This window comes from Ambystoma mexicanum, chromosome 3p (genome assembly GCF_040938575.1).
Source record: "Ambystoma mexicanum isolate Mex_15411 chromosome 3p, UKY_AmexF1_1, whole genome shotgun sequence".
Classification (NCBI taxonomy): Eukaryota; Metazoa; Chordata; class Amphibia; order Caudata; family Ambystomatidae; genus Ambystoma; species Ambystoma mexicanum.
The window spans coordinates 895612640-895625406 of NC_090925.1; the positions used below are offsets into that span (position 1 = coordinate 895612640).

At 46.9% G+C, this 12767-nt stretch overlaps 1 protein-coding gene across 6 annotated transcripts in view; it reads left to right on the forward strand.

The window, feature by feature from the left end:
• Positions 1-12767, forward strand: part of RALGAPB (Ral GTPase activating protein non-catalytic subunit beta) — a 2501232-nt gene that overhangs the window by 2378445 nt on the left and 110020 nt on the right. For all 6 annotated transcript variants that reach the window (XM_069652125.1, XM_069652127.1, XM_069652128.1 and 3 more), the window contains one exon: positions 12431-12509. In XM_069652125.1, the coding sequence (XP_069508226.1) occupies positions 12431-12509 (79 nt within the window). The remainder of the gene's footprint in view (positions 1-12430; positions 12510-12767) is intronic.

The following is a 12767-nucleotide window of genomic DNA, read 5'->3' on the forward strand; positions in this document are numbered from 1 at the left end:
GAGCATCCACCATAGCCCTTGCCCTGAATGCAGTGGTGCCTCCTCCCATCCACTGCGTCCGCACAATTGTTTGCGTAGTTCCAGAGGGGCGGCCCGTTGCTGTCTACCGTGTTTGAGGCGGCCCCCACACCAGCGTCCCAAGCCTATTCCCCGTGTGCCGCAATGGATTGTGCTCTCCCACATAGGTAAATAAGTCCTCCGCGGGGGTACCTCATGCCACCTGTCCGGATCACCGACAAGTCCCACGTGTCATCGAGGCAATTGTGCCCCCGGAAGTGCCCCACTTGTGTTTAGGATTGTCCTGGCACTATTTTGCGTGCCTTCTAATTTTTATGCAACATTTTATTCACACAGTTTCCAGCTGCCGTATTCCATGCCTGCAACCTTGCGCGGCTCTAAACCTTATCATGGGTCGCTGCCCCAGGTGTTATTACGGCGCAGCTCCTAAATATACACTAAGTGTGTACAGGTGATTCGTGGCCTCCCCTTGTTCCAGGGACCGTCCGTTGTGTGTGTCTGTCTCCCTCACCAGCCAGCGTTAGCCTTTTCATTTCCTTGTCCGTGCCAGTGCGCCGGGCTCCCACACCCTCCGTCTCCACGATGGTATAGGGTCGGATCGCGTGTCAGAGCTATCTGGCACAGTATCCACCGGCACGCTGCAATGACTTCTCTTCCGGCTCTGCTCTGCAGGAGTTCTGTCTGCCGCACGCAACAATGTAGCGCTGCGGTGTCACGTGATAATAGATCACCACAGCACACGTGTCTCGAGAGTTAGCTGGAGTATGAGTGTTCCTTGTTGTGGATACATTGCTGTTCTCTAGTTGGTTCGCCCGTCTTGCTGTGCACTGCTCCGCGGTCGCTGCCCACGCTCAGCTCCTCATCCCAGTGTCCACCTCTATCTGCGGGCGTCCGCCATTTCTTTTCCACTGTCGCAGGACTGATCCTGTATCCAAAGCCTCACAACTCTTGTTCCGCTTGGCTGTTTCAGACTGCAGGGAGTTCATTGCAAGCCTCTCACGCTCCGACTGCCACCAGTCATCATACGTGCATTTTCGGTCATCCCCGATCGTCGCATGCATCAGGAGTATTATAGAGTAGGCAGGAGCATCCCATCACGCTTCGGATGTTCGGATCATGTCGGGCGCATAAGCTCTCATCGGGGGCACCGCCATGACCCTCCGGTCCGCTGCGGTCGTCTCATCACACCGCGGTCAGTCGATTCCTTTGTCCGTGGTTTCGGGCGGCCATCGTGCTTCCTTCTTCTGTCCGGCTCACAAATCTTTCTTTCGTGATTTTCTCCGTCGCGGCTCCTCTGCTACGCCTGCAAACTTCAACGGGCACAGCCGCACTATTCATAAATCCACCCCTGGAGTTGTAGGCATACACACGCATTTATTCATGCATTTCTGCCACAGGATCAATGCAGGATCATAGGAGTTCCCTCGGCACACGTCTCTTCACATGGCCCTCTTGGCCACGCCCCCCATTGAAGGCATATATAACGCGCACAGCGCCAGTTGGCTTCAGTTCTGTTTTTCTAAGTACGCTTACGCTTCGAGAACTACGGCGTGCTTTAGAATTTCCTCAAGAAATATCCGAAAATGTCTTTGTTTTCGACTCAGACTACCGCAAGAGCAGGTTAAGACTGCGATTCCAAGATGTCATTGACCAATCCGCATCGAGTATGCTTGTGGTGTCTCGGTGAGGAGCACAAGACCTCAGCCTGTTCAAAATGTCAGTCGATGACCGGAAAAGCTCTGAAGGAGTTTAAGGGGAAATTGGCGGTAGGTAGATTCCCTAAGAAAGCCCCATCAACTACCACGTCGAAGAAACTTTCTTCTGACGAAGCCAGAGGCGACTCTCCTCAAAGAAAGAAGGCAAAAAGGTCCAGGTCAAGGAGTGGCTCCATAAATCGCCTACTTCGACATCCTCGTCCAACTCCTCTCCTGAGAGAGCTATATCCTGTCCCACTAAGGCCTCCACTCTTGCCGAATGGGAAGCATTCAGACAAGAAATGCTTAAGATATTAGAGAGTCAGAAACCCTCGAAGCAGGCAGGCCATGCTCCTACCGCGTTTTCTGAAGCCGGTAAGGAAAGTGCTCGAACCAAATCCTGCAAGCCCTCGAGCCTGGGACGAAGGCCAGATCCCCATTGAGAGCCGTCGAGGCCTCGACACAATGAGAAATCGAGGGATCTTTCGAGTCATAAGTCGAAAGACAGGTCGAGGTTGTTGACGCATTCAACGCCAGCTGCAACAGCGGTGCCATTGAAATTGAAAAGGTCTTCATCGAAGAAATCAATGACTCCTCGGGCGTCGGGCTCGAAATTTTCAAAGCCTTCAAAGCCTTTATCTGGGAAAACCTTCGCTCCTTTACCAAGAAAGGATTTCCTTAAATCTCTGACCTATTTGAGGACAATGAGCCAGCTGATAATGATGTGCCTTTTGTTTTGCAGTATGGCACACCAAATGTCCCTTATAGTTTCATATTAGAGGAATACAGACTAAAAGACCTATATGAAAATTTGCAGACAGCCAGTGGAGTGGACACCTCACCGGAATTGGGATTTGGAAAGCCTGAGTCAGATGAGCATGTAGATGCCTCTTCCAGGCAGTTAATGACCAAGATGGTGGATTACCTGGGATGGAGCAGACCTGCCCTCTTTTGAACATGATGACCTTACAGATATCCTAGATAAAGGTCCACAAAAGTATCCCATCTTACCTTTCACATTACTCTCCAGAAGCGATTAAGTGCCAATTGGGAAGCACCAGAGTCAAGTCTGGCAGTAAATAAGAACCTGCCAAGGAAATACCGCCCATCAAGTAGTGACCCCAGCTACTTATAGAAATGCCCTACCCCAGAAAGTTTGGTGGCGCAGGTAGCAAACACTACCTCGAAACAGGCAGCTTACCCGACCATCCCACCGGATAGGGATGATAATAGGGTAGATGCCTGGTCAAGAAAAGTATTTTCTGCTGGAAGAATGGCTCTTAAATCAGGCAACTCCACACATGCCTTGGCAAAGTTTTCATACACTCTGTGGGACTTAGGGGTGTCACGGTATTAGTTTTATGACGGTACAATAACCTTCTTGCCAAATGACGGTATATCATGGTTATCGCAGTATAGCAAGTGGAGTTAACTAATCTTAACAAATATTTTCTAAAAGGTCATACATTGTCAGATTTATCATCACAAACAAAACCAGGCACCCAGGGCCAGAATTGGGCTTTTCAATATACTTTCCACTGAAATGCCACCCCTTGCTTCCACTAAACTCAAACACATGTGTGGAGAGGAGGAGGGGCGGGGGGAGCCCTGCTGCGAGTGGCAAAGCAAACTGAATGGCTTTTCTTAAGTGGTCATTTAGGCTTTTAGCCCCCCCACTGGCTACTGGTGAAAATGAACATGTTGCCATTTTGATAACCTGCATGCCACAGATCAATGGAGTCTGATGGTAGTATACGCTTGTGCGCATACACACGAACACGCACTCTCTCTTTACGTTACAGCCTTTAGTTTACTTGCGGGCCAATTGGTGTTCAGTAATCACGGACATGTTACACCTTGGTATGGCAGCAGGGAATACCCACAAACAGGAGTAAATTTCGCAGTGTGACTTATTATATGTAAATTCAATGATGGAACCAGGGAAATCCCCCATTGTCATATGTTTAGAAAACTTTAGCCATTATAAATATATAAACCTCAAAGCCGCCAACCCAAAATAAACCCTTTTCCTTCTTGGCACTGTATTTATTCTTCCTATTGCTAACATATTCATTTTGTGTCAGGCACGTGTGGTTTATGGAATGGCATTTAAAAATTGCTCCAACTGAAACTACTTGGCAGACGGCACATCCAACACTGCAAGACCAAGACTGCACATCACTTGCTTACTGCAGCCTTTCCAAATCAGATTGAAAAGCACACTTAACGGTATGAACGGTATACCGGTATAAACAATGTGACAGTTATTATTGTTCAATTAAGTGGTTCACGGTATACCGTAATACCGTTACATCCCTAGTGGGACTGCATTTCTATGGCGGCTGAGCATATTCCCGATGGGGAGGAAAGAGATGGTTTCTTGGCCATTGTTAAAGATGGCAAGGAAGCCATGTGCGAGTTTCTTCAGTCGGTGTTGACAGCATCAGCAGAGCCATGGCATCAAGCACCGTAATTCGCAGATTTGCGTGGTTAAGGAAATCTGGATTTGCACCGGACGTGCAGTCTCTATACTCGTCAACATGCCTGACGAAAGCCTTGAGAAGCTGCAGACCTCGAAGGCGGCAGCCAAATCTTTGGGTGCTGCTATTAGGCAGCCTCATCCTTTTCACCCCAGTGGATCGTGTTAGGCAAGATTTTATGTAGTAACCCTCTGGGGGACTACACCAGCCTTGTCCTCTTGGCAATAGGTAAACCAACCATTGGTATAGGCCTGTACTACCCAAGTTGGTAGAGTGACTGAGCAGCCAGGCTTATCTCAAGAGGGGTCAATGTGAGCTGTAGGGTTGTAACATAGAGTTTCACAGTGACATGTATTCAAATAACACTTATACTCAAGGTTTCTTGATTATAATAATTATTTATTTAACAGTCAGTTTTAAAATAAGCCTTGTTTAGAAGGGAGCAATATGCAGCACTTAAATACACTTTAAAAATACCCTCCTTCAGTTCAATAAAGTAAGTAGATACCCTTTTGGGATGACACACACTTCCTATACCCTGTGGTGACTTCAATAGTTAAGACACTGTGGACATTAATATATCTCTTTTCACACTTAAAATGTAATACTGAAGTAATGGCAAAAAGGAAAAGGTTAGGGAAGGAAACAATGGGTAACCAGTTTCGCAAACAGGTTAGCACTTTAGAATCCCCATTGACATATAGGTTAACCCTTTCTCAGCTATACAAGTAAGGTATGTATGACATTTTGAGGGGCAGCTTAACACAAAGGCAGAGGGTAAGAAGAGCCTGCAGGGAGCCAGGACAGCCAATGTCAATTGAGCAAAGTCTAGGGGAGCTGAGGCACTTCTTGAAGATAGCACACAAGTCTTGCACAATGTTTAAGAGAGCTTTGTTGTAAAAAGAATCACTGTTGGGCCACAAGATGGGAGGCTTGTGAAGGATAAAGCTGCAAGCAACTCTGCAAAGAGCAGCAAATGCAAGTCTCCAGTGAGAGCAAGCAAGCTACACACAACAAGAGGTAAGTACCCATAGTTACACAGTAGCTTAAGTCTGATGAAAAGGTTCCAGCTGGCTTCTGATCCTGTTGTAGTCCTGCAGATCCTGCTGTTCCTGGGCCTCAGTCGTGGGGACAAGATGGAGGATTTCTGGGGACTCCTGCAAAATCGGTTTGACGGTCGGCGGCAGCAATTGGCACAATTCAGATCAGCGGCCCTTGGCGGTTTCAGCTACTCGCAAATAGCACCACTGCGGTTCTTGTACACATTGCAGACTTTCCTTGCTTCTGGGGTCTAGCACTCTTTTGAGGTGGCTGAGGCTTGGTTAGTCCTGCTTCAAGGGAGTCTTGATGATCTTCCTGGAGCTCAGGTCTGTTTTAAAGGCGATGCACTCGTTTCTGGTGTTCCTGTCCCCTGGCACTCGGTTCCTGCAGCAGCAAAGAAGTACAGCCAGCAGAGAGAGGGGTTCCAGTCGAGTTTGTCTTGGGGCTGATTGGTCCCACCACCCCAAGGGGAGAAGTTGGCCTTTCCGGGCTTCTCTAGTTGATTAGAAATTTGGAGCTTCAGCACTGAAGCAGGGCTTCACCGTGCAAAGCAACGGTCCAGGATGGTGCAGCAAGCTTCTCTTCCAGTTTCTTCTTCGTTCCTTCGTCCAGTGGTCGACTCTGCCTTCCTTGCAAAAGACCTCGCCTTTTATGTAAGTCTCTCGCATTCATTTGCAGCCTAACTGTCACTCACACAGCAGTGTGGCTGTCCTCCAAGGACAGCCAGCCAGCCAATCACCTTTGGGTGCATTCCTGTAAGCAAGGAGACTAAGCAAAGGGAGTTTGGGGAACCTCCCTTGCTTCCTGCCCTGCCAGACACGCTGGAGCCAGAGGCAGGCTTCACAAGTGAATCCCGCCAAAGACAAAATGAACAAAGGGGCCAAACCTGGTTTGGCGCACATAGTAAATCTGAAGAAGGACCTTTCCAACAAGAAATGGTGAAAAAAGAAGACCGGGGCCATTTTGACAAAATGGGCACCCATGGGTGCAATACTGCAGCTGCGAATGCAGCCTGCAGTAAAAACGTACAATGGTAGGAAAAAGTAAACCACTGCCATCAGCCATTAATTGTAGAAAGGGTAACATAAAAATGTTACATGAGAAGGTAGACAAAAGTAACCACTCCAGCACTCTATGTAAAATAGTGGGTGCTGGGTCTACAAAGAGAAAAAGGTGAGTAAAGTCAATTTCTCTTTACTACTCTTGGAAACAGTAGTTTATATTTAAAGAGAAGATATTTAAACCTTAGCAGAAATCCAAAGGATTGTATTGTGACACTGCGCTGAGGGTTCTCTGTGTCACAATACAAAAAGATGATGCCTATGGAGTTTCAGACTCCAAAACCAAAAGAAACACAGGGTTCAAATCAAAGAAAAATACATGAGAGAGTGGGAAAAAGGTCTCACTCTCTCCAGGATAAAAATTAAAAGTCCTAAAGTCCAGCAAAAGAGCTGGGGGTCTCTAAGCTAGAAGGGAATTAACACAAAATTGAGAATTCTCCCTAACAGACCATCTTGGAGGGGTAGATCATTTCGCTACTACTCCTCAGTTAGAAGAGCGAGATAAATGGCTGGTTAAGGAGGCCAAAGAAGATTCCCTTGTGGTGGACGAGGGTGAGGTATAAAGTCTGCTCAAGCAGCGGCATCTTTACCAACAGCCACTGCTTCAGCCGCCTCAAAACCTCTCTGAGGTCTTGAGTCACATCTCCCCTGTGGGAGGCAGACTGTCTCGGCATCTGAAAGAATGGCAAAACATTACTTTGGATGCCTGGGCATTAGAAAACATAGCCCAAGGTTACTGCCTCCCCTTCATTCAGAGACCTTAGAACCATCCACAGGGGAGCCATTCGTTGAAGGTAGCAGATCCGTTGCTTGTGCAGGAAAGTTTGAGCTGCTAGAGAAAGGTTCTATAGAACCGGTACTAGTAGCGTAGAGGAACAAAGGATGGTATTCTCCATATTTCCTAATCCCAAAGAAGGACGAAAGACTGACACTAATCTTGGACTTAAAGTACTTGAACAAGTTCCTCAGAAAGGACAAGTTCAAGATTGTCACACTTTCTCATATCCTTCAGACCTTTCAACTCCAGGATTGGATGGTGTCATTGGACCTTCAGGATGCTTATTTTCATGTGCCAATCCATCTCAAGCACAGAAAGTACCTGAGGCTTGCCTTTGACAGTTCTAATTATCAGTTTTCAGTTCTGCCATTCGGGCTGACCTCTGCCCCGAGGGTTTTCACCAAGCTGATGGCGGTGGTGGCAGCGATTCTCAGGAGTGGGGGGATTCAAGTTTTACCCTACCTTTACGATTGGCTGATCAGGGCACGTTCTCCCAAACAAGTCCTGGATCATATTAACGTCACTTGCCCCTCTCTTCACAGACTGGGCTTCTACCTCAATTACAAGAAGTCCCAAATGACACCATCTCAAAAGCTCGAGTTCATCTGGGCTATACTAGATACATCCTTGGGAAAGAGCTCACCACCCGAGGTGAGGGCTCAAGACATTCTGCAGATGGTCTCTAAGTTTCAGAGTGCCCAGCGTCTCCCGGCCTTTGACTTTTTGAGGTTCCTCAGCCTCATGACATCCTGCATTTGTCTGGTGCCAGAGGCTCGCCTGAGAATGAGATCCCTTCAGTGGACGCTCAGGACACACTGGTCTCAATTCCCGGGCAACATGTCTGTGGTGGGCCTGCAAGGACAACATTCTGAAGGGAGAACCCTTTTGGCAACCATGACCAGAGATAACAGTAGTGACGGATGCCTCACTCACGGGTTGGGGAGACCACGCCAATGATCTGACAATCAGCGTTCGTTGTTCTCCATCCAAGTCCAAACTACACTTCAATGTTTTGGAGCTGAAAGCAATCTTTCACTGAAGGCTTTTCTGCCCTCTGTACGGGGAAAGAATGTCCTGATAGTGACGGACAACACAGTGACCATGTACTAGCTGAACAAGAGAGGTGGTGTAGGGTCACTACCACTGTGCAGAGAGGCAATGCGGCTCTGGTTCTGGGCAATACAAGAAGGAATCTCTGTCAGCAATTAACCTAGCTGGAGAGAAGAACACAGCGGTGGACGCTCTGAGCAGACAGAGCACAGTCTCCCACGAATGGGAACTAGTTCAGGAAGTCCTTTAAGAGATCTTCACCATTTGGGGAACCCCTCAAGTGGATCTGTTCACGACCAGTTTCAGCCGGAAGTGCGAGCTGTTCTGCTCCAGTGAATTTCCCCCAAGAGGAGCTCTATGAGACGTGTTTGTGGTGGACTGGGAGTTTCCCCGTCATTCCTCACATGATCAGGAGGTTGAGCAGACACATGATCTTAATTGCCCCGGAATGGGCCAGGAGGACGTGGTACCTGAACCTTCTGAACATATCCATCTGCCCTCCAATACGTCTTCCACAAGGAGAGGACCTTCTCACGCGAGAGGGTCGGGTTCTCCATCCAGAGGTCAAGACATTCAGCCTTCACTCATGTTTTCTGAGTCGCTGAGGTGTAAGGATTGTTACCCACGTTCTATCCTCCACCCCATCCTGACAAGGAGGAGGAGAGGTTGCACAGGCTCGATCCACGTAGGGCTCTGAGCTACATTTCAAAGTTGTCAAAACTTTGTCTGGATCACCAACTATTCATAGGTTATACATGTCACAGACTGGGTCAGGCTGTGACAAAGCAGACCTTATCAGATGTATTATTCTAGCTATTTCAGAATGCTACAGGCTGGCGTGCAAGGATCCTCCAGAGGGATTGAGGGCCCATTACAGTAGGGGCATGGCTACTTCTTCTGCTCTGCAAAGAGGTGTTCCTATTAAACACATTTGTGAGCCAGCTACGTGGTCTACAATACACACTTTCACTAAGCATTACTGCCTTGATTCTACCCTAAATCAGGATGGAAGCTTTGGAAAAGCTGTCCTCCATTCTGTTCATGGAAACCATTAATGGCAACATTCTTGCTCCCTCCACCAAAACAACTTAATACTGCTTTGGGAGTCTATCAAAGATGAGGAATACGTGGGAGGACACAATCCATTCAAAGAACAAGTTACTTACCCCTGGTAACGTTCTTTCGACTGGATGTTCTGCCCATGTATTCCTCATCGCCCTCCCAGCCTACCCCTCCTTAGAATTTCCCATGCTATTACAGGTTTCGCTCCTTCAGAGCCAGGTACGGTGAAACCTTTGTTGATGTCGGTAGTTATACTTGAGAATGACACGAAAAAATATAACTGAAGCCAACGGGCGCTGCGCATGCTATATATGCCTCCGAGGACGACATCCTTGAGGCGAGGCCTTCGAGGGACATTGAATCGACGGCATCTACCCACAGCGCCCTCTGCCGGATTTTTTTTTCCGAAGCAGCTGAAGCTAGATATTGGAGATATCAAAGATGAAGAATACGTGGGATGAACATACAGTCGAAAGAACGTTACCAGGGGGAAGTAACTTGTTCTTCTGTTGTCTTTAGCCAGATCAGGCCTACAGATTGGCATTTTAAAAGGGTACCTGATCACTATCTTGTTTTTTAAACCGTCCTCCGAGTAGAGATCTTTTTTCTCAATCCCCAAAGTTATGCAGTTTCTACAGGGATTGGATTGTGCAATCAATTGCCTCCATGCCAGTTCGTAATCCCGGAGTGGGATTTATATTTGGTGGTAACGTTTCTTTTGGGTTCTCTGTTTGAGCCCCTGCATTCTAGTTCAATTAGACTGCTCAACCTTAAGGTGATTTTCCTGATTGCCTCCCTCCATCCAGACAGGTGAGTGAGCTCCAAGCATTGTCTGTAAAACCTCCATATTTGGTTTTCTCCAAAGAGAAGGTGACGTGGAGAGTGAGACCTTCCTTCCTCCCAAAGGTAGATTGAGAATTCGATCCATCTTCCTGTGTTTTTTCCTCACAAGTATGATATTGACACAGTGGGTACAATTTGTAAAACCTTTATTGAAATTGTTGGGGCTGGAGAAACTCCTACTTTGCCCTATAACTAAGATTGAAGTAGTCTTGACCATCAACTAATAAATAACGCAGTCCTAGTGAAGTCCGTCAAATCAAAATTGCCTATGCTAACAAAACCTAATGCCTACCATGTCTCTGGTACAACAAAGTGCAAAAAAGGAGAAATGTATGCAAAAGGAAAGATCAGTATTCAAATGAATAAATGTGGTTTAACCAGTTTTCCTCCCCAAATTAGACCTCATGGAGTAAGGTGGTTCCTGTAGGCAGGATGACGCACTCTGGCTCGGCTTCCAACACAACAGATAGTTCAAAACGTGGATCGAGGCCCGCCTGGCCTTCAAAGTTAGTCTCATTTCCTGACTTAAAAATTTTAGTTTTAACCAAAAAGTTCACAAATTTCTCCCTCTGTTGGGCTCAGACCTTTCACGGCGAAGTTAAGCACAAACTTGGGCTTCCTTCCCCAAGCTTATTATACTTTGGGTCTCCCTCAGTCGGGCTCGGACCACTTTCGGATGTCAAAGACTTTCGAATGTGCTTGGCTTTTCGTTACAGGACCACTTAGACTCAAAGTTCACCATTTAACTTTCACTCTCCCCTTTTCTGGGAATTAATCTTCTTTATTTCACTTTTGCTGTTCATTCGCTTTCGCTTCAAACAGTGTACCTTTCACAGAGACTTTTTGAGTGGGCTACTTCCTTTTCCCGGACCACTCCGTTACTTAGTATCGCTGATTTCACAGCTATCTTTTACTTCCAATATTCCTTCATAGGTCTGCCTTTCCTCGTGTCTCATCCACACGCGCGCAGCCTTCACTTGAGATACAATATTGCTACTTCATACTTTAGCACACACCGGTCCCTCCGGTCGCTTGCCAACTCACCAGCTATATGCGTCTTTTGCTTGGATTAGCAATTTTCAATTCATGAGTCATGGTTAGTACTACAGGCTTGGCCTCGCCTCCCCAACTCTGCAGTCACCCGGGAGGGTCGCTGGCATCCGTGAAACACCGTGCAGTCTTCACTTGTGGGATGTTGCCTTCTCCACGTGTCTTTCACGGCCTGTCAGAGGCAATGACCTCCAGTAAGGAACTCTTGGGGTTTTGGACCCGCTGCTGTCGTCCCTTGGTCCTGCACTCTGCTCCAGTAGGCTTGCCTTCACCCCAGAATTTCTGCTTGTGCTCTTGTTCCTTCTTGCTCACGGTGTGTCTTTGGGTGTTACCTTTTATCCGTGTGAGGAGAGGTAATTGGTATCAGGTGTATGCACTTGAAGTCCAAGTGCCAGACTTCTCCTGACCCGATTAATGGGACATGTCCAGTATGATGTATGAGAATTAGTCTTGTTACTCTGTCACCCTCGTCCTCGGCCCAGTGTTTGTGTAAAAAGGGGGAGAGGGGAGTTGGGACCTCGTAGTATCCTAAAAATAAGATGGGTAGATGAACAAAAAAGGGGGGAATACCGCATCTCACCATCGGCTGCCTCACCCTCACTCTCCGCAGACCCCTCACACAGGTGATCCTCCCGCACTGGTCCACCCACAGGAACTGGATCCCAAAGCGATGGCCGTGTCCTGGCCACCTGGATGACAAGTCCTTGAGGACTAGCGAGTGAGACCCCCTTTAGTTTCTCACATCAGATATCCAGTACACCATCTGTTCTGCAGTCCTTCAGTGTCAAAGCGCTAGGAGAAAGGAGTAGGACAGAGGTCACAGTTGCAGCATCCCGAGACACAATAGCTCTGACATGCTAAAGGCGTTGGAAGGAGCAAATGCACCCACTGGTCGCCGATAGTTTACAAATATCAGCTGCTCTGCTGATGGAATTGTCATAGATGAGGAGTCCAGGAGAGGAACATTCATCAGAAAGTACGTTACAGAAAGGTAAGTAATTTGTTCTACACTCTGAATGTTCATTTTGGTGCTCTTGTCTTTGACTGTTCTACAGAACTTGATATTCCCATTGTGGCTTTATTAAGATTTTTGCAAGCCAGTATACACACAGGGCTATTTAAAAAATGAGTATTATGTGGTAGGATGATGGTGTCCCTCAGAAAGACTGCTACCAAAGTTAAGTAACTTTTACTTCTGTACTTCGGAGAGTTCTTTGTGCTAATGATTTTTAGAATAACTTTATTTGTTCGAAAATCGACTGTGTTCACCACTTTAACATATACAAAAATTACTTTATAATTAATTGAAATATTGTACAATTAAGTTGTGTTCCTATGTCTCTTACCTTCCAGAAAACTTCCCACTCTCTGAACTAGTGCCAGAGACGATCACTGGTGTGGAGATTACAGCGAATAGTAACACTGCACTAAGGTATTTCCTTGCATATAGGTGTTCACATTTTGTTTTTGCTTAAGATAATTTAAATATTATTTGTGACTATTAGGAAAGATTAAAGATTTTCTTTTTGCTGATTTTGCTCCATAGACATCAATGCGACACAAAAGTTTTTGCTATTATTTTGAACCTGTTCTGACTTTTGGATGCCAATGAAGTCGTTTTACTTCACTGACCTTGCTAAGCTCATCTGTTTTGGGGGGCTCTGATCTGTCCATATGGCTATCAGTGCAG